At 33.4% G+C, this 23404-nt stretch overlaps 1 protein-coding gene across 1 annotated transcript; it reads right to left on the bottom strand.

Annotated features, from left to right (window-relative positions):
* Positions 1-1566: 1566 nt before the first annotated feature.
* On the bottom strand, positions 1567-18972 carry LOC120326688 (integrin alpha-6-like). The gene is made up of 25 exons (XM_039393015.2): positions 18681-18972; positions 18035-18193; positions 17612-17683; positions 16896-17012; positions 16262-16327; positions 14819-14932; positions 13560-13698; positions 13232-13377; positions 12934-13153; positions 12156-12307; positions 11480-11666; positions 10645-10770; positions 10391-10548; positions 9178-9267; positions 8475-8672; positions 7651-7812; positions 6873-6982; positions 5940-6062; positions 5350-5449; positions 5053-5188; positions 4654-4741; positions 3638-3787; positions 3038-3166; positions 2350-2501; positions 1567-2006 (listed from the first exon to the last, which is right to left on the bottom strand). Exons 1-25 carry the CDS (start codon positions 18874-18876, stop codon positions 1931-1933), a joined length of 3366 nt encoding a protein of 1121 aa, XP_039248949.2. The 5' UTR covers positions 18877-18972; the 3' UTR covers positions 1567-1930.
* Between the last annotated feature and the right edge of the window lie 4432 nt (positions 18973-23404).

Genomic DNA, 23404 nt, shown 5'->3' with positions numbered 1-23404 from the left:
CACTCCATAGAAAAAATCTGTGGTTGTTCATGACAAGATGCAGGAACTCCAATAACATTTTATTACAATCAATATTTGATTCCCAGATACTGTTTGTTACGGGCTATCTTAGATTCTATACCTCACTTTTGGTCTCTCAAATTGCTTTTTTATAACTCTTTTTTGAGCCTTACTGTGAATCTGATTGTCATATCAGTTATTTTATGTATTTATTGCGTTATTTTTGTTTTGCTTATGTTTATTTGTTGTGTTGTTTTTATATGGACCACAGCGGTCTGGAGTAATAAACGAATTGAATTGAATTGAATTGAATAAATTATCCTGTTTGAAACATTCCGGAATCCTTTTTCTACGTTTTAGCTATAGTTGTTTTGTGAATTTATTTTTAGTTTATTCACAGAGAAAGTTGACTCTCTGTGGTTTATTCACCTTCGATGTCGAGTTAGCAAGAATTTTATCCACTAATGCAGCGTTTCCCAAACTTTTTCGGCCATGGAACACCTACACTTTTGATCTCGCCTCGCGGAACACCAAAAAATGAAACAATAAATTGATAGAGAAAACCGGTGTAATGTAGCGGTTCCCAATGTAGCGGAGTTGCTAAATGCGCCGCGAAAACTTACAGAATTGTGTTAAACATACCTAAAATATGATTGAATATATTACATATTGCATTTATTATACCTGTTTTATTGTTTCTTAGTTTAAATGCTGTGTATATGAATCAATTCATTCATTTTACCATTCTATGGCGTTTACTTTCCATTACGTAATGTTTGCCTCTAATGTTACGTCTAATGGAAATAAAAGTACTTTCCGCAATTTCGCGAGCTTCAGACCTGCCGTTTATTTATTTTCTGAATAGAGTTTACCGAAAATGATTAATTTTTTCAGCATTTTAAAGTAAAACCAGGCAGAGATGGAGGAAGAACAGTTGACCTTTTGCCTTTATTCTTTAAACCTACTTGTTTGCCTATAGAAAAATCAAAAACATTTGATAATGAACTTAACAATCAACAATCTAGGCCGACGGTTAACGAAAATGCCACTATGCCTACTTCGCCCTAGTTAGTCCGTATTAGTATTTGACTACAGTTAGTCCACTTTAGGCCGACGATGACGCGATATAGAACGGTCAGTTGGGCGACAACTTCACGATTCTTAGATCGTCATGGCGACCATTTTAGACGTATTTAAGATTCCTTTTCCACGGAACACTTCGAAGACGGTCCGCGGAACACAGTTTGGGAAACGCTGCACTAATGTATCACACTAAATCTAAAACTGCCATCAGAAACCACGTAATGTAACATCGCTGAGCTGCATGTGATCGATCAATCATTTATTTTCGCACGTCTGCCCAAACTGCATCATATCCGATAAAGAAAATATGACTGTTCTCAACACATTTTTCTTAATTCCAGCAAATAATATTTATACTGATTTGTACACAACATCCCAAAATACTGTAAATTAATCACGATTAAAATATATCTTCCCAGTAACCATTTGGTGCAAAAGCTAACTATTCTGTACTAAATTCTAAACACAGAAATGTATCACAAACAAGAGGCATAACAATTTTATTATTCATTTGCAAGCGGCTTGTCAAAAAATTGCAAATTGTTAGGTCGTTTTTCAGACGCAATATTACAGATATTAAAATAGATTATATAATCTCATTGGTAAGTAAGTAATTAACATAAAGAGACACAAATTGATGAATAAAAATGTTGACTGACTGTTAGAGTCATGAAAGAATAACAGCTAAAAATAATAAATGCTTTCGGTTTGGCTCAACAAAATTACAAAACAAAATACGTTTTTTTCAACATAATTTTAGCAGACTCTTCCCAGGAAGTCCAGACCAGCTCGACGTGATATGATGTTGATATTGGCTGTTTTGCTCCAAGGCATGTCACTTGCTGAATCATATCCTCTCGTCATCATATTCCTTTTCTTCTACTAACACTGTTCTGTCATTTTCATTCTCGGGACGAGGAAATCTGAACAAATTTTAAATAATCAGGTTATTATATTTTACCTTCAATTGCATGGTAGAAAACCTGTCATTAACTGACTATTGCATATATCGTTGTTGTACCAAACCTTTGTCTTGTTTATGGCGGTTATTCTTGTATATTTTGAATATTTGATTCGTTTTGTACTATCGGAACGCAGCAGTCCTGTGCTTCTACTTTGTTTTATATGCACAATCCATTAGGATATCAGTATGTCATATAAAATATGTAATCCTCACTCAACTATTTGTTCCGCGAAAATTTTCAAACATAATTTAGAATTTATGGAAACCAAAATATGAATAAATAGATAAAATTGAGTACTCACTTCTTACGCCTGAAAAAGCCACATTTCACCAGCAAAACTATAATTAGAACATATATTATGAGAAGAAGTATGATTCCGATTAAAATATACCACCATGGGAATTGGGACGTAACATCACTTTTGAAAAACTCATGATCCACAGTTGTTTGCACCTGAAATAAGTACAAATAAAAAAAGCCACATTGGTAAATGTCTTTGCTGATGATTGATAATGTTGTAATGCAATAAGTACCGTATTTACTATGTTTATTTTGAACTTGTAGTTGTGAAAGTGTCCCATATTTAATTCAGACAATGCTTCTTAAAACAATGTTATGGACAAAAATAATATTGATTTTCTAAGATCAAAAACTATAATACTAAAATTTGTGAGAATATTTTTATTGATGGCTCTGTTGTTTTAAATGTATTCAAAAATAAGAAAATGATATTTTGACACTATCACATCACATTTTAACACGTAAGATTGTTATACTAAAATATAGCATGGGACAAATTTCTATTCATATAAAAGTTATACCCAATACCAGAGAAAATGCAGGGAATGAAAGCTAAAATCTAGATATCGAGTAGAAGATCTCCAGTGTTTTCATAAATGATTAAAAGAACCTTCTATGCCTCAATTGCTGGCAATTAAAACTTAGTATCAAACTTTATTGGTTTCAAATATATGGTGATTTAGATTTACCATTCCGATACTCTTGTCTTCTTTGAATCTTATATTATCAGCATCAGTAGATATATTAACATGAGTTTGAATATACACAAGATCAGTTTCTTTGAATTCTTCAAGGAAGGTTGGTTCCCAAACATGAATCTATGAAGTAATAACAAAGATATTGAAAGCAATACCTATTTTCTTTCATGTTACTGACATGTTTGATACGTATCTCAAATAAAATAGTTTCAATTTACACATTTAGGAAAGAAGTCTTGATTGAACCAGATCAATTACTCATAATGAGATTAAACAGCTATTTTTGTGTTTATGGTTTATGGACAGTAAAGCATCTCCTAAGCAAGTTTAACATTGTCTGATTATAATAATGAATGAATGAGTGTTTTCTTATTTGGGATTAAGAGCATCTTCATACAGACACCGTAACGATTGATTTTGTCATGTTGATTGACGGAGTCTCATGAGATTTTCTAGTATAAATAACATGCGTTTTATAACTGAAAATTATTCAATCACTTTGACTCATAACAGTGTCATCCAAGCATGTGAGAAAGCGCAGGTCTATTAACTAAAACAATATGTTTTAAAACAATTTATTCATTTACGCACCTGTAATACCACTGAAGTTGTTGCAAGAGGTGGAATCTCATCAAGATTACATTTTATATTGATACAACGAGTATTTTTTTTGTCACAAGCTAAAGTAATTTTACTGATATATCCACTTCCACTGGATGATGCTTCAGCCTCTGGTTGAGCCTGTGCAAAAAATAAAAAACTTTAGGACAACAATGCTAATACAAGTATAGAAGATCTGGACAAACTGAGAAAAGTTAGCTTACATTGTGTTGCTGGAATAATATATCTAGCAAATCATAGTCATTTAAATCCTATGTCATAATGAAAAATTAAAAAGTGGCATGAATAGAAAAAATTAAACATTGGGAGACTTGCCTTTTCATAGTTCTGGACTGGTCACATTACAGTATTTTACGAACCATAAGGCACCTTCAATAAATTGCTTACATTGGGGTTTTGTCCATACATAAGATACAACGGTTTTTAAGGTTGAAGGTTCAACGATTATCAGGTTATCCTACATAACTCATTGAACAAAAAAATGGTTTTTATGGTTATTTTATGATGGTTTATTTATAAAACAATAGTACCAGTACTGGTTTTGAGTGTAGGCAAGCAATGAAATAGCACTAGTGTGCCTTATAGTCTGTAAAATATGGTACATTTGTCGGCAGCTTCGCAAAGTTCAATTCAATTTCGATTACGTAAACAGAAAGTTAATATTTTGTGAAACACAGGAAGGCATGAAGTTTTAATATTATATTTTGGTATTCTACCCATATCGAGGGAGTTTTTTGTTGCATCAATTGGTGTCCCAGTTAATTGCTACAAAGGTGTTAAGATGTTATATCGGTACTGAGTTTAAGTTCATAAAAGGCAAAACAGTTTATTCTAATTAGTACTATGTACTAAATAATTCAAAGTTCAATGTTACAATAAAGAAAAACATCCTAATCAACAAAATGATGAATTGTTGCAGATAAACTAAAATGTAGCAACAAATAATTCCATTTCCAAACAACAATATAAATAATGCTAAACAATACCTGGGCAAGACTTTCTGCTTCCCGCTTGGATCTTCCACTTGTACTGGCAGCAACTAAGGATGGCTCTAGTTGAAGTACATTGACATTGCTGAAAGATTAAATATAATATTAATTATCTTACATTCAACATTGTCAATGGCCTTAGCTAATGCAGGAAGACGAAATGAGTGTTTGGGAGATTCAAGTCACTTTTTTCGAAAACTTGAAGTGGCCTGATTCATCTAAGCAAGCAACTCGGCCAACTGCCAAAAAGACTTGACTTGATACTCGAAGATAATTTTAGGCAAGTTTTTGGAATAGAAAAAAAATTGGGGAAATTTCAGAGATTAGTTTAGGAACCTTTTAACCAACACCGAGCTGAATAGTGAGTATTTCAAATTTGTTAAAACAAAATTGTACCTGCTACCACAGTCTCCTGCAGCCTGTATTCCACCATCATTGACATCTGCTGTCACAAGATAAAGTAACCACTTTCCATTATGAATTTCAGCAGGGAGCTGGACATTCAAATTAAGATCAGAAGCCGGAATATTACCTGAACAGTTACAATGAAATTAGCACAGGAATCTTCATTAATCTCCATAACATACCGTACTTCACAAAATTGCAAAACTTTTGTAGCTACAAGTAGAAAATGAAATTATAGAAAAATAGTATATCAAAACTGCTTCATCTAATATAATCAAAGCTAATTACCTTCATTTCGCACATTAAATGTATAAATAGTCAATGGTCCAATATCTTCAGTTGTTTTCATTCCACTTTCACCAAGTATTAGTGTTTCCTTATATCTGACCTAAAGTATTTGATAACAAGACAACTTATTGGGCGCTCCAGAATTCTGTGCACCAAGATGGCGCACAACCTGAACCCTAACCTGGTACACACACTATGTTCAGGTTGTGCGCCATCTTGGTACACATAATTCTGAAAGTCCACTTATTGTTAAGCAAGAAATTAAGCAAGTAAAAGCCAATTTACATTCACTATGAGTTTTAAAATGCATTCAACTGAAAACAAATTTTATAACTTCCATCTTTTCACAAAAACAGGATTTTCAAAATTTTATTTTAGGCACACCTAAATAAATATATGACAAGAGTACAGGTTAAGAATACAAGCTGAACAATATAACTTGAAAGACCATTCTAATATTATTACAAAATCAAATATCAGACTAATATATGATATAGAGCGAAATTACATTTCCCACAGGTATTTTTATACACCAAGTTGTGCTAAGCATCGATTCATGAAAGAAATGTGAATTTAAAAAATATTATAACCTGTTCAGGTTGTGCAAATACAATTAGAGAAATATCCAGTTCAATCATAACTCTTGCTTTCAAGACAACTGGTGGAATTTCTGGATTTTCGCTTGAAGTATGTGCTCCGATTTGAAGTTCAATCTAAAAATTATCAAGAAGAAAGTAAGGTTGATGATCGGAACATTGGGGTAAGCATGAAAAATATTCTTGCCAGTGCATGATTCGATATCCTGAGTGAGTTCACAGATTTGAAACTGGTGGGAGACGACTATATGCAGGAGGATCGCTGGACACCTCCACATGTGGAAGGATTAGTCAGTAGAGGCTACTTTTACTGTCTCTGTTTATACGTCTGGAATGATTAACTGACTAGCTGGTAACCTGATGGGAAACCATCATTCCCTTTTATAATTAAGTTGGTTAATCAGTTTCTTCTCTCTGGAATAGACACAAAATTTGTAATCTATGATATGATCCCATAATATTGTATTTATTGCATCAAGGCCTACTTGAAGGTGTGAAACCCCTACGGCCTACACAATCCAAAAGCTATGATGCTCCTCTCCAAATATATGTGATTCTACCATTCCAGTATCATTTTTCATGGATTTCAAGCCACTTCAGAACTGGTTTTATTATGCCATTGGGGTTTTTAGCATTATTTATGTACATATTCTACTCTCTGACTATTGGAAAGCACATCTCTCAAAGGAGGTATCATATGTTTATCAAACTATCTTTTACATACTACACCACTATCTTCCACCAAATGTATGAAGTGTTTTTTGAAGAAACCTGCCTAAAATTTATTCATATTTGGTGGAGAAAAAACACGACAAGTTTAATAAGATTGTTGCCTCAATTCTGTAATCAAATCCTTTATCATGCCGAACCGCCTAGTCAATTATTTATTATAGAATAGAAAATATAGAATCCAAAAAAAATCATTACATTTTTATCTTCTGCTGTTATTCTTGAAACTCCAAGTGGGATCACAATTTCATCCTTCATCCCAGGCTTGTATGGATTTCCAAGATCACATCGGATAAAAGATGATTCACCTGGAAGGTGTCATCACTCGGTTAAATTTTGAATAACATCAAAATAAAGAAATAAATTCAATACTAAAATTATGTAATTTATTAGTTAATACTTATTTATTGCACATGAAAAACTAGAATGAAGCCAATGTCCAATTGTAAACATTGAATAAAAAGCGGTAATACTGTTTTTTTCAGGATAGGATAGGATTTACAAATTTTTTCGGCAAGAAGACAGCTTCCTCGAATGGCAAACCATAGCCTTTTGTCCGGTCACCAGTCTATTTCAGTATAGAATTGGTTGGCCAGTTATTTGTTTCATATGCATGAACTTGATGATGGGGAAAGATTTTTCACTGTTGCAGTGCTGTTATGAGCTTTTATAGATAGTTATTTTTTTCATTGGGTGTTTCTATTGCTCTAAAAATTTATCTTTTCTAAATCTCTTCACTCTTTTGCTCATGATGTAATAATAACAGCTCAAGAAGGGATAGTTCTCAGTTTTATACTGTTGTAAATTACAAGGCGTAGTTAAATGTTGAAACAGTTTTTCTAATTGAAACTGAATTGGATTGGAAACTATATTTTATTCGTTTTAATTCAATTATAAACTATTTTGGGTTTTTTATTTTTGATTTGGTTGAATTTTCGTCTTTTTTCTTCATTACAGGACACAAAAAAGGACTTACCAGATGATTGTGCATAACACAACAATCCAGGAGTTGAAGGTTCTTTAACTGAGAATGAGTCAAAGTCAACTCTAGGTGGAAGAGACATTGTAATGAATGCCTCATGAGCTTCTTCTCCATCATTGCTCACAACAATTGTTACAGGTAATGTAACACCCTCACCTAAGATTTTAACAAATTTCTTGTAATAAAAATATCACTTGATAGGAAAATAATAAAAAAATAAAAATGCCATAAATATGTAATCTCTCACAACCTAATATCTTCTGACTAATATTAGGAACTAAATCTAACTGAACTTGGCTCTGTATTTTGTAAGTTGAAATGAGACAAAACTGATTTAAAAGGAAACTTAAGTGACATGATTGGCATATTCTTCATTACAAGCAACAGCAATGGAGTGTGTGTTATTGACAGTAAGGACAGGGACAACAACCACAATGAAAACTCTTGGCTTAAAAACATTCATATACCAATGGGTATTCAAAGGAAAACAAAAGGGAAACATTTTTTTGGATTAATACCAGGGTGTAATAAATTGGACGATCAGTGCCAAACTGGTTCTTCCAATCTATAGTAGTTCTGTATTAGCAAAGGCTGCTCATAAAGCACCTTGTTCAGAGTAAAATTATATACAAACCCTGTATAAAAACCTTGTTTTATTCTCATTTCTACATTGCATGCTTATCTACATAAAGTTTTACATCTAACGAAACCCAGAATTTTCTCATCGATTTCTATTTAATTTGAGATATTATACCTCAAAGCACTTTATTATGTGAAAAAGATTATTTGCATTAAAGATATACCAATATTCAACTCACCGATTTCAACTTCTTTTGGCATAGATGCAGACACTTTCAGATTACTCTGACATCCGTCACTCCCACAGGTAGTTTTTATTTTAACGACTGCTGTCTTCTTCTTATCAAGATCGGCATCTAATATCGGGTCTTCTATCATTGGAAAAACCTCTGCACCAACTTCTTCACGTTCAATTTTAGGCCAGTCCAAGTTAAACTCTAAAATAAATATGAAAGAGCAATTAGCAAGGTTGTTTTAATTACCTATATATTTATAACACTAAAAAGCTGGAGCAATGTAAAATAATCAAGTATCTGAGTACAAGTATTACGAGCACATTCATCATATACCAATGAATAATATAACCAAAGGTTGCAGGATTAAATCTGTTTGAAATGAATATATGAACACTTTCACAGATTGGTCATGTAATTCTGGAACTTTGAGAATGAAAAGTACTTTCTAAATTGCACCATTCAATCTTGCTAAAATTATAGGAAGTCAGAAACTTTTATCAGGGGTAAAATAAGTTGGGCAGATTTATACCAGACTGAAAAGTCAAAGGGTCGTCGTATACATGAGTGATTGCTTAAGTGACAGTTCTCCATTTTCAAATGTCAAAAAATGGTTGTCAAAATATTGCATAGCACCTACACCACCTACTACCCAAGTCTAACAATACAAAATTTTTACCAAATTCGCAAATAATGTCACAAAGCTTACCAATTTTTATTCCAATATCACTCAATTTATCTTTGACACCATTGCTGAAATATACAGTGTGAACATCCTGTTCCGGACAAAATTTTTTACCTATAACAAAAAGATGTTTCATTTATCTATGTTTGTTGTCTGTTCATCATTCATAAATGTCTTACATCCAGGGTTACCGATACATGGAATTGGAATATTTACAACTGACGTTTGAAAAAATATTATCATATATACAATAACAAATATACTTTAAAGTCATGATAAACCAAAATTTCCGTAATCCAGAGAGATTATCATATTTATTTATCATACGCATAACTATTCTATTATTTGTCAATTCTACCTAATGACAAGTCTTTGAAGGGAATTATTTTCAACTGTTCTTATGATCAACATGAGAGCGAAGCTCAAATATATGAACACAAAATAGTACAGGAATACAGTCTGTCACAGTAGCCTACTGGCACCCAGTGTTCAAGCCTTCGCCGGACCACTAGATCGCTAACGCAAAGGCTAAATTTTTAACCTTAGTGATGTCTTCGAACACAAAAAACAAATTTCATAAAGCCCACATAAATTTTTGAAATAAATAAAAGTAATAGCATTCGGCAAAAAATACATTCTTTAACAACTGAAAATTTCATTGCAATTGGTCCAGTAGTTGAAGAGAAAAGTGATTTTTTCATAACAATGAGAAGAAAAATACCAAGGAAGGACAAGGAAAAGCAAACAAAACATAACAAAATCATCCATAGGAGTCCTCTTCGTCTCCAATAATATTTCACTGTACTGATTAACTTATTTTATATGTATATGATTTGTTTTTAACATTACCACTCTTATAAATTAAATAATGTATGTGGTCATATTGGCATTGTGGTTAGAGTTCAAATCCCATACCCCCATCTAACCTATGTAATTCTGAATGGGTATGTAATGCCGAAACGGACAAATTCGGGTCATTTCATACTACATCAGTTCCTCTTCTAACAGTGGCTGCTTTGTAGAGAAATATTCTGAGCAAAATGGTACGAATACATTGTATAAAAGGGCTTATGTATCCTGCATCACATAATTAGGTTAGATTGGGGAATGAGAAAAATAATCATCGTCATGCAAAGATACTGTCAGTCTATCTATAATACTACAGTATAATACAAAATATAGATATATCAAATTCAATCAATCATAGAAAATGTCTATTTAACACTATATGACTTACCAGATCGAGGTATTGTGTATTTTGATTCAATTACAGATGGTCCAGTCGGAGAATCAAAATTGACACGCGCTGATCTTTTCTTCTGTTGTATGTCATCTAATGTAAGTTTGTATTCAATTTTAACCTCTCTCGGATATTCTTTATGTCTTGCTGTATATCTGAAATAAAGGAATTGAAGTTTAACTTCCCCATAAAAGTTACTGTAAGTGACATTCCAAACATTGTCATCATCTACATCACAAAAAATATTTTACCTGAAACAATATGACATTTCGAAACAAGAATAATCTTTCCCACCAAAAGCACAATTCTTATCTTCTAAATCAAGAACATCAGTTTTTACATCCAAACTCATTACTGCCTCTATGATTGGGCGAGATCTGCAAAACAATATTATGATGGTTAAGGTTATATATATACTGGAATTGTGTGCCCATGATCACGCATGCCCCAAATTGACTGATTGGAATACTCCTATATCCCAATATTCAAACATTTATGCACAACGAAAAATATGAGGTAACAAGTACATCATGGAACTCTTTGAGTTATATTATCCAGTGGAATAGGTTCTGCAGCGAATTTGTCATAAACAGAGATATTGAGAAGAAGTTACAATAGGATTTTCATAAATTATATCTTTATGGGAGAGTAAAGTCAACAAGACGGCTTTGTAACCTGGCCACACCCAGCCTCTTGCCCAGTTGCTGTTCCATGTTGGGTATGAGAGCCAGGTATTTGTTTCAAATGCATGGACTTGATGGTGGACAAAGCAGTAACCAATCAGCGTTTACGTGAACCACCCTACGACAGTGAAGAGTACATAATTCTCCCTCACAGTATTCGAACTTGGGCACAGTAATTGAAGGTATAAAGGCAAGTGCGTTCCTAATGAGTACAATTATCGTGCATTCCCTCAATGCAACAACTACAAAGCATTTAGCAGCATTCACATTTCATTATCCAGTATTGCCTTATGGCTGATTTCATAATATTATATATTATTTTAAAAAAAAACGAATTTTATAATACCACAATCCCTAATAATACCATGAAATTTCATCATTATATCTATATAATGACGATTACCTGAGCAATGCAACATGATCAGATAGACTTCCAATAAGTAAATCAGGATATTTATTGCTATCTGCATCAACTTGTCCAGATAATGATGCACCAAATCCAACAATATCTCCTTTCCCATCTTCATGTGTTTGTGTAAAATCTTCAGCTTTGATAGTTTGAGACTCTTTCACTCTTCCATCAGGCGCACCTTGAAATATTTATTCATAAAATCTTTAATCATGCAGTTATCATAATTTTTCCTGAAAGAATAAATCAATCACAAAATATAAAAGCATATCTTATACATCTTACTCATTTTTTCTCAGTTTCGTGCCAATGCGTTCCCTCTTTTTGATATGTTTTACAATACATGCGCTAAACAGACTTGTTTTCAGGATTTACTACAAATGATGGTATTGGTTTTTGCTTGTGATGCACGTGCAACTGTGGCCCCAACAAATACAATACCCACAGAGGAAATATTCCAGATTATCAGTGTGAAAACATCGATTCATGAAAACAAAAGGGGAAAGGAACATTACTGCCTTCATTTTCTTGTTCAAAGCTACCCCATAAAAAAGAAAATAAGACTCCCGCTCATAAAGCTAACTACAGGAAATCAGGCCAAAAATTGGATTCAGACTTATTATCCTGAAAGTACTTTATTTAAAAAAAATTTACCACAATGTTTACTCACCTCTGAATATGTGCACAGTGCCATTTTCATTTTCATACGGTGCCCCAACTGCAAAATCATTGTATCCATCCTGATCAATATCACCCAATGGTTCTATAGAGTGACCAAAAAATGAATCCAGAGGTCCATAAAATTTTCTTGCACCAACGTTACTAGAAACACAAAAAAATTATGATTTAAAAAAAACAAACTTGAAAATCATTGGAACTAGGAAGTATTTCAATAACAGAATTGCATACTCACATCAACTACCAGTACATAATTTAGTTTGGAGTTTCCCAATCAGGAATTAATTTTCCTCTGGGAAAGAATTACTGATATTTCTGACTTACGCAATATATAGTAATATCTATTTTTATACTCACAATATAAACTATTCAAGCGTACAAAAGCCAGAGTGCAAATTGCGAGTATCACTACCACTAGCGAATGAGACATTGAAGAATAAAAAAAACATCATCAGGATTTTATGCATAGTGAATGAGGAATACTTGATATACAATTTAAATCACACATTGTTAACTTATACTTCATAGACACATGAAAAATGCTACACCAAATACCTGATAAACAGTTTGTTTGGTTGTGAATTTGGGTTGATTGAACTTGAAATTACAAAATCAATTTTAGAAGTAACAAAATCAGATCGAAAAAGAAGAAGACATCTGAATTTGAAGTAGTGTTAGATGAAAATGAACAGTAGCAGTAGCATCTCAGCAATGTTAAAATGCTAGCATTTACCGGTAAGCGCTCTACATTTTTGTACGTGAAATTTTACCTGAAACCTCTTCTTGGAACATTTTCATAAATGTAAATAGCTCCTCCTCTCTTTCTTTTATTGGAGTATTCATAATATTGAGGTGCTCCTACGATCAAGTCATCCAAACCATCACCATTAATATCAGTCAGTGCAATTGCATATCCAAAACTTGATCCAATAGCCTCCCCAACAACTGTGTGTATAGGAACTGGTTCAAGTTTCTTTTCTCCACTGTCCACTGAAAATTAAAAGATTATCAAGTCAAATAAATGAGAATTTGAACATTGTTTATAACAAAAAACTTAAATGTTATTACCTTTTATCTTTTGAAAAAACATAACAACTCCTGTGTCATTACCCCTTGGAGCTCCAGTAGCATAATATAGTTCATCAGAATCAGTACCAATAGCATCACTTGTAGCAACTGAAAATCCCATATAGCTGTCCCTTTTAACAGGAATTCTGAAAAGAATTCAATATGTGAAAACATTGCAATCTTGGTACTTCCATACATGTATTTAGAAAAATATAAAACCCTAAAGAGATAAAAACATATAATTCATGGTTTATTCGCTTATATGCCAATGATAATAGTATTTATTTACTATCAACACAATAATCAAATTTATCACTTGTATATTTACTTTTTGCATTTCACGCCAAGAGATCCCATTTCATTTCTGTCTCTGAAGCATGTGGGACTTTGTGCCATATGATTTCCTGATCCAACTTCCATGTCCATGTCAAAAACTGCGCCTGTCCATGCCCATGTTCCTGGTGCTCCTGAATAATTTGTAAGAAAAATAAAATTATATTGAATAATAATAAGCAAATCGATTACATAGGAAATTAAACTGAAAGCAAAGAAATAAGAAGGGTATTTTCATTTATGACAAGGACAAGAACAATATTGAACACGTAATAGAGCAAATTCGAAACATTGGAAAATTACAGGAAAACCTAAAATATCATAACCCTTAAATTTCTTAATTATTTCTACAAATATAAAGAAATTTATTTTACACCCTAACTTCTGTTTGTGTATGATTATACCCAATAGTTTCAGTCATCTAGGACGAGGCTTCCAAAACTTTTAAGCTCGCTACCTCTTTCAATATAATAAAATTATTATAGTTAAAATTATTATATAAGTCGGCATTGTTACACAATTGCGCCGCTTCTCTGATCCTATGTATTTGTTTGAAATCCTGATTTTATGTTTTGCACTAGTTTCATTAATTGTGTTTCGAATACAATAGATTTAGTAATTTGTATGTTCATCGCAAATCCTATTTATCATATTCAAATGTCTGCATGCATATAATTAATTTTTGATAAATATTTCCAGTATTGTATGTAACGGTACATGAAAACATGATTGATTATGTAGTAATAATATGAAATATCCAAAATATGAGCCACCACAATAATATGAAAATCAACACTGACCAACCAAAATTATAGTTACATATACCACATGCAAAATCATGCTACAATCATAACAATGAGTTATACATACATGCAACTAAATACATCAAATTTAATGTGTGATAATATTATAATATAAGTTCAGATGAATATCCGTTTATACAGATTCAAATTGCGTTAAATAACTATGATAACTTAAATGATGATAACATAGAACAGAGTGAGTAGATGAAATGTCACAAACAATCTAATTATTTTTAGATCAAGTTAAGATTTCCATAATTTCAATAAATACTTTGCATTGAAATTAATAATTTTTGAAGACAGCCAAAATAGAAAGCAACACTAAAACTAGAACTAATATGCATGCCTTGTCAAATTTATCACTATAAGTTTAAAGAAAAATGAAGTGCAGAATGACGATGGAATGCATAGGTATGATTGTATGAACTACATTGCCAAACACTTGATTTACCCAGCATATACTGATCAGCATGAAGAGAAATTGAGGTCCCAGCTTGCATATATCCATATCTACGTTTGCTACTGAGCAAACTTGCGGTAGATTCCATTGAATCACAGGGTGAAGCTGTTATATCAAAGATTAATCGAATATATATATAAAACCACCAAAAACTGTTAATTTTTGCAAGGTTTTTGCTAGTTTTTCACGTTTTTTGCACGTTTTTGCAAAGATTTTTGAGCATTAATTGACAGTTATTGTTTTTAAAGCCACCTCTAGAATCCTGGTAATCTTACAAACTCTGTTATCTTTTTCTATCCAACTCTTATTATTAACGATGCATTATCAGCACACCTTTAACAGCATGTTCAGCATCAAGAGACTTGTACTAGTTTTAGGAAATAAATCGCGCTTGCAGTGGTTATTCACCGATGGGGTAGCCAGACAGTTATATTTTACCAAAAATGTATTCAGTGGAAGTCATGGCTATTGAAGTACCAGTCTGTGCATGACTAAATGAATACTTATTATTCAAATCAGCCTCCCTTGTGGAAGCCAGGTCCACTGGAACAGCTAAAAATGATTTAGTAAATATTTCGTGACATTATATAAAAAAGATACAGGTAGCAGTGACCTACTAATTGACATGATTGCCTAATGGCCTACTTGGGTTTAAAGATAGTACGTTCAATACTACTCAGTAGGGCTGAGCATTTTCGAATATATGATGATTTCAGAATCAAATTGAATATTTTTTTCAAATCGAGTCGAATCTCGAATACTTGTAAGATACGTAGTTGTATTAACTGTTTTATTTTACCTAATTGGTCCTTCAGACACATAAATTAGTAAAAACACGTAATCTATCACTCAGATAGTTTGCTGAGTGTTCACACACAGTAAGAAACATGTTTCATTAATAACTCACTCGGAGGAAAAGAGTCATATGTCAGAATTACATTTTAACAATTTGATATGAATAAAAAAATCATTTAGACCTGTGGGCGGAGATTCAAAATTTCAGTCTGAACCGATTCGAATAATTTACTATTCGATCAGATTCAAAATGCTCAGCCCTACTGCTCAGTTGAATATTTAGAGAATTGTCAGAGAATTGAGCAATTTATTACAAATTAAAAAGATACCTTGGTATATTCCTATTATATCCCGCCTAAGTATATAGAGCCTTATTCCAAGCAATTTCAGAGTGCATAAAACATGTGATCAAAAATAAAAATAAATAGGAAATTTAGATTGAAAGGTAAATTTACTTAATAATTTTCTGAAAATGTGGTATAACACCATAAGATAGTATTGATGTAGTAATCATAATATATTGGTATTTATAATAGTAAATAGGAATGTAGTATAGGCAATAATGTAGAAATGAATGAGTTTTCCGTTTTGTCTCCCAAATCTTCAGTAATAATCAACCTTTCTTGGAGACATACTTACATATAAACTCGTTAGGAAGCAATGGACTGTCTGGCGAAACTTCAACAACTCTATCATTTCTGGTTGCTGAAATGAGAAAAAGATAAATAACAATTCTCTACAATATAAAACATGAGAGAGTAAAACCTGAAATATGTTTCATATTTGTTTTCTCACTTGAATGAAATTTTGAAATATTTCTGGTTCAATTAAAATAATCTGTGTAATCTTGTTTATTGTATTTGGATTTTTTATTAATCCTATTCACATGTGAAGATATGAATGAAGAACCCACTTTATACATCTTCTTACATAATTGGCTGACTCGAGGAGTGAGACACATAAAATTTCATTGAAATACCATGAATTATTATTAACATTAACGTAATTCCATTTGTGCAGTAACATAAAAGGTCACAATCTAATAGCATTTATTTGGTATAAGTTTTATCACATAAACTTGTAAGAACCAAAAATCATCAAAATAATAAATTGCATGAGTAAGGATGTGTGACAATATTTAAACAAATTTTCAGGGAATGAGACCATTCCAATGTTGCAAAAGCAACATGCTGAGAAAAAAGTTGACTCTTATTGACCTTATTTTATTGCAGGCCATAAGTTAAAAATAAAACTAGAAATAAAAGCAGAATACCATTTAAAAGAAAGCATTTTCCACACATTCTCTCAACTTCGTCGTTTCTTGATATTTTTTCGGTAAAAAGATGCTGAGTAAATCTATGTGCACAGGAAATGAGAAATCCCCCTGGACCTATGGTGAGCAGAAAAGAATTAATATTCAATTTTTTATTTACAAAACAGCAGTGTAAGAGAATCTTGAGTTATTGACTCGACTCGAGTAACCTGTTTTGAAGAACTCGAGACATGACTCAAAGTTTGAAATTTGCAGTCACTCAGACTTGACACAAGACTCAGATGATTCTTGACTCAAATTGAGTGATCTAAGACTTGAGAGATCAAGGGCAGTGGTAGTACTGTGGGCTGCGGCCTAATCGTGGGCCGTCGAGCGTTTTCTAGTAGGCCTCGAATGAAATTCAGTTATGGGCAGTGATACACAAAAAAGTTCTATGAATCCAACATTACATATAATCTTTTTGCCAAATGGTTTTTGTTCATAGATCAAACGATCATACATTACGTTCATTTCAAGTACAGTACCAGCATCCAACGAAATCTCAGCCGAGGCAAACTAGGTTGTCACCAACATGATGGTTGTTGGTCCTTGGACTCCTTGGAACTCTTTCCATTTTACTATTTGGGCATAACTAAAAATATTTTGCCGACCACTGGCCTAGGGTGTATCCATTACTTCTGAATAGTATTAAATAATTATTAGTAAAATTTCAATACCTTGACTCTTCAAGCTAACTCCAAGCCACTGGTTACTTTTCACCAGCTTTTTTTCTCCTATAGAAATGTCACCTGACATTATGTACAAAACAAAAAAAAAGTTCAGTTAAGAAAATAACATTTGTCAAAGTAAGAACATGGAGAGAGGATGAATAAAAGATATATACTGAAAAACGAAAAGTAAAATCATTTTTGAAAATGGGAACATTAAAAATCTCATAAATGTGTGTGTGAAAATTTGAACAGCTATCTATATATTATGTATATGCTGTGTGTGGCACATATATTGAAATTAATTTTTTCCGCCAAATTTTTATGTCGTCTGCAACTAAATTTCCAACCGAATTTTTTTCCACATATCCACTTGAGATGTTCCCCCTTGGGAAATAGAAAAAATACAAAGAAAAAACAAAATTAACATACCACCAGCATCCATATCAACTCTTGTACAATCGAGGGGATCGGTGGATACAGGACAATAAAAAACGCCCCCTGGGTTTTTAGGAGTTCTTGCACCAACTTGAGAATTAATTGCACTAGCAGTAGGTGCTCCAATCACAAGTAATGTATTTTTTACACCAGCTGAAATGAAATTAATAAGTAAATATTTCGTTATAAATTTTTGATTGCATTATGCATGGGGCGTGCTAAGCATTAGAAGAACGCTTTTCATCGCACCTCTGATTGCCATGCGCGGGTTAGCAGGTTCGAATCCTGTTGGAGATAAGTATAATATGCGAGAATTCTCGTCGTCGAAGGGTGGTTCACGTAACCGTGCACCTAAAACAAATAACTGGCAAACTGTTCCCATACCTAACATGTACGTGTAACCGGACGAAAGACGTTCGCTATATATATTTGAGCCGGCTTATCACCTTTCTCTCCCTGGTATCAATCAGAAAATCCTACTCACAAAAGATGATACAAATGGCATGTCCATATCGTCAAATCGTTCAATTAACAGGCAGAGGTTTTTGTTAGATTCAAACAATATCTTATTAAGACCAAATGAGATGTAACATTGATAACCTAAACGACACCAGTCACATATATTATAAAATGTACTCACTTGCATCATCTGTCGTGGTTCTGTGCTGTGCAACGCTAAAACCGAACTTGCTCAATTCTGGTCCATATTTGAAAAGTGGTAAACGAGCTTCCAAATTATAAGTTGAAGCAGAATGTATTATAGTGAAAATAACGAGGAGGTGGCAAATTGCAATAGTCCGCATGCAATATGACGATGAAAGTTGACGTTGGTCCATTTTGTTAACAGAAAAAGGGAGGAGGAGATTTTAAATCTCACAAACGAAAGTAAGAAAATCTACAATAAATTACATTTATACATATATTTTTGTTATTTATCTGTCGAAAAAATACAATAATATCATCACCACCGGATTTGGTTCACGAATCTCTACAAAATCATGAATTGTTTCATCATAATTATGACGAATACAAATTTAATTAAATTTGCGTTCAATGTAATTTTGAATTTTATTTATGAGCAAATCGTATTAATATATTGCCTCGTTTCATGTGCTTTCATATTCCGTGAACAATTAATCGTGAGACATTTTTTGCTTCATAAATAATTGTTATCCCATCGTAATAAATGTAGCTAAACCCACTTTAACCATAAAATAAAGGGATGCAACAACTTCGAAATTGGAATCAAAACAATAAAAGTTCCAAATCTACTTGCTGTAGATTCGTTTTTGACGTTCGACGGACGATCCGTCATAATAATTTACGGGCGGTGACAGAGACGTATGTGTTACATCTTCAACAATTTAGTATGATTGCAAGTTTATGAACATGCATGAATATATTCTTGCACAAATCATGGGTACATGATGGAATACAATGTAGGCCTACATATTACCATTTTAATGATGGCTAGCAAAGGTTAATTTCTAGAGGGATATTTTATCTTTTATAGACGATTGCTTACAGCCGCGATTTAATTGAAATTTCATAAACAAATGTGCCATAACCCTAACCGTAACAAAGTCTGTAAAGGTGATATGAAGGCTCCATAGATGCGGCAATATTGCTTGTTAGCCTAAGTATTATTTTGCTTGTGCGTTCCTAAGTTATACGTAACCACAGAGAGCGTATATCCTCGGGCCTCAACGGCGTAGCGTAGAATATTTTCTACATGAATTATTTTCAATGTATTTACTACGCAGCGAAAGCGTTATCGCGTAATCTATCGTTTATGCCCAAATTGCTCGACGATGCGAAAACGAAAAGATAATCCATTAGCTTTGACATGGGAAATTAAAATGTGAGATTAAATAATTTGCTAAATAAAAAACGTATCTAGCTGTGTGTTTAACTAAATGTTTTAGTATCCTAGTTGCCGCAACGAATTAGAATATTATTACGCATCGAACCGAACCTATTTAAATCAGCGCTCAAAATTCAACGGTTACAGTTTCGAACTCTAAAAATATAGCTTTCAAAGTCTTATCATCGATCAAATGTGGCATCCGCTTGTTTTGGCGGATATTACGACGTTGGTGTGATCTTTTCTGGCCTCGTTTTTCTCGACCTGCGCCCTATTACTAATTTAGCGATGACGTTTTACACTTTTACACTTACGTTTTACACAACGATATAAAAATTCGTGCTTACCAAACGAAATTTATAAGCTGAAGGTCAATTACGATATTTTCCGCAAGCCCATTACTAATATAGCGACAACGTTTTACACTAACGATATAAAAATTCGAGCTTACCAAACGAAATTCATAAGCTGAAGGTCAATTACGATATTTGCCGCATGCCAGATTTCCTTGAAAAAAAGGTAAACTATTTACAAGAATCGTGTCGTCGATTGTCTATGGATGTCTCTGCAGCAAAAAGCCATTCGCAAGTCCTGCCATATAAATAAATATAATTCTACTCTGCAGCTTCTCAAAAATAACTTGAAAACTATAATATATACTCAGTAACTCTAGTACGTTGCAAATATCGGAAAGTAACGTCAACGAGAAACAGATGCAGATATGCGTAATTTGTTTATTCGAAGCATGTCACCCGCCCTGGTGAATCGTTGTTGTGAACGTTCTTGATAATAAACAGTATGCATATTGCTAAACAAAACTGTCCACGAGGTGTACGAGCTAAACAGAATGCGTATTTACGTGGATATATCAATTCAAGATTAATCCTGACCAAGACACCGTGATCAACTGCTAAAGTCAATGTTTTTTATGTTATTTTGATCACCGAAAGTTTATTCTACAGTGAGTGAATAAAATGAATAACCGGCTGCCGTGACGGATATTGTTTAACTTAAAGATACAGCTAGCATAATTGTAAGTGTGTGGAGCTGCCCTAAAAAAGAACATGTTGTACGTATGGAAGCCCAGTAGCCCTCTCTGTGGGAAATAGTTTTTAATTTTGACTTTTCGAAATGGCTAATTCAGAACCTTTTGTCTAAGATGGGAACATAAAATAACGAACTACCGCTGGGCCACGCCCTTGCTTCTCTTACTCGATATAACCAGTGGAAGGAATATTATAACGTTTAAAATTTTGGGTTTCCTATTCGCTGCGCTCGCACGTGTATTGTAATACATAAACATACAATAAAGTGATATTTACCGAAGGCGTTAGTACGGACACTGAAAGTTGGGCGCACGAGTTCATTTGATTACGAATTCGTCACCGGTGGAACATCGCATAGCATTATATGGTATTCAGCGTGGGATATCTTCAAAATGTCTTTTCTCCCTAGCGAAAGCACTTTTATATACTATGAAGCCTCAAATAAACGGATGCAGGAATATCTTTTATTGTTCATCTCAATTTGATGCAGATTCTAGAACGAAATAATATTATTTGCACCTCTTGTATAATTTCAATATCATGTATGACATTATCCCGCTTGACATCGACCAAATAGATTAATTGTGTTGTTACATTTTTACAATATTGTGTATTCCAAAATTCACATAAAAACAACTTATCTGACGAATAATGGCTAGTACCTGCTGTGCTCTACCATTGTTAAACTAAAAGCGCCGCTTCTTTCGAGTTCATCGACCATAACGATGTTTAAGCTACTCGAAACCTACTCGACAACTCAATACTATACTTAAAACTTTTTATGATATGTCCCTCTCGACTATCTATCTCAAGCTTCCATTTTGAGATACTAAACGACATCTTGTATGCATAACATTCATCGAACGCCTAAATTAATCACAGACTTGATCGTTTGCACTCTAGTCAGCCTGACACATGCCATCTGTAGATTTTTCTAAACCTTAAACATCAAATGCAAAATGTACAATTTTTACCACATTTCGCCTTCTTTCGCCATGATCTGTTGTCACTTCAGCTGCCAATATCACTGTAGATATTCGCACCACGCTCTACGTTTAGTAATGTACCAACTGTTCGACAAATGTTTTTACACAAAACAGCCAAACGTCGCGTGAAAGATACAATTGTTAGAAAGCCTCGGCAATTTATTGTATATACTGGTTTGGTTTGAATAAGATAACGAATGATGCGGAACTAGTAAAGCAGAGTTGAAATAGGCCTAAATAAACATTTTTGATCAATGTAACTACAAGGACTTCATTTGATTTCTGTCTGTAAGCAAAATCAATGGAACACAGCTAAACGCAAATTTGCTCAAAATTTCTTATTGTCTCACGCATGAATGCCTTCGGAATGTGAATTTATGGGCGTGGAAATCGCTTCGCGCTTATGTATAAGCGTTAAACCGATCTTGTCCGCAGGGTATCCTAACCGTTTTTTGACAATTTCAGCACAAAAAATGAGGGTGCTTATGTGCCACCCTACATAATGTCCAAAACGTATCAGAACTACGGGAACATCGATATATATATATGTGCTAAAATTTATGCATTGGGGCGCTAACAATTCATGTTCTGATCCAAAACATATACAAAGTTAACAAATTTTGCGTACACACTCATATATAAATGTATTATCAATTGCGCAGTGTAAAACGGAGGATAATTTATTAACATTTTTTTTACTGGAGCAGGGATGGCGAACATTTTTTACCAAGTGGATCCCATGTTATAAATTTATCATAGATAAGATGAATGTGAGCCGTAGATTTATAATGTTAGCCTACAATTATTGCGGGGGTTATAATTCAATGTCACTGGAAGGGTATGTTACCCACGGGTCTGTGGTTTTCCATCGTTTGTTTGGGTGTTGTTTAAACGAAGGTCAAGGTCAAATGCCCTAAAAGAATTACGTTATTTACGAATGTCAAAACTCATGAAATATATGATTATAACGAATATTTTTATGCCCAAAGCCTGGAAATGCCAATATTTCACTGTTTTATATGGAAAAATCTCCCGTCCATATGTTGCCGTACTTGATCGTGACGTTTGAAAAAATTACTCAATTAATTATTTATTCTTCACGAAATAGTTGTCGCTGTGGAGAAACTGACAAGCCTAGCGCCACTTTTTACGACTGTACCTTCTCTGTTGCTGCTTCGGTTTATTGACTAAGAACAAGCTCGAACATGATATGGCTCGACATGTAGCACATCATCCGAAACGGTGGGAACACGCATGGCATCGCACTACTGATTACTCTGCGAGGGTTCGCAGGTTTAATTTCGTGTGAAACAAGCGCTGAAGCACTGAATACTCATCTGTTGGGGGGTCCATGGAACCGTCCAGTACTGCTGTGAAAATGAGTGAAGAATCCCCACATGCTCTCTCTGTCAGGAGTGACAAAACTCGTTTTGTAATTTTTGATTAGTGAGGAAATAGTGGCGAGGGG

Source organism: Styela clava, chromosome 4 (assembly GCF_964204865.1).
Source record: "Styela clava chromosome 4, kaStyClav1.hap1.2, whole genome shotgun sequence".
NCBI lineage: Eukaryota > Metazoa > Chordata > Ascidiacea > Stolidobranchia > Styelidae > Styela > Styela clava.
The sequence above is the reverse complement of the archived record's forward strand: the minus strand, read 5'-3'. Positions and strand labels throughout refer to the sequence as shown.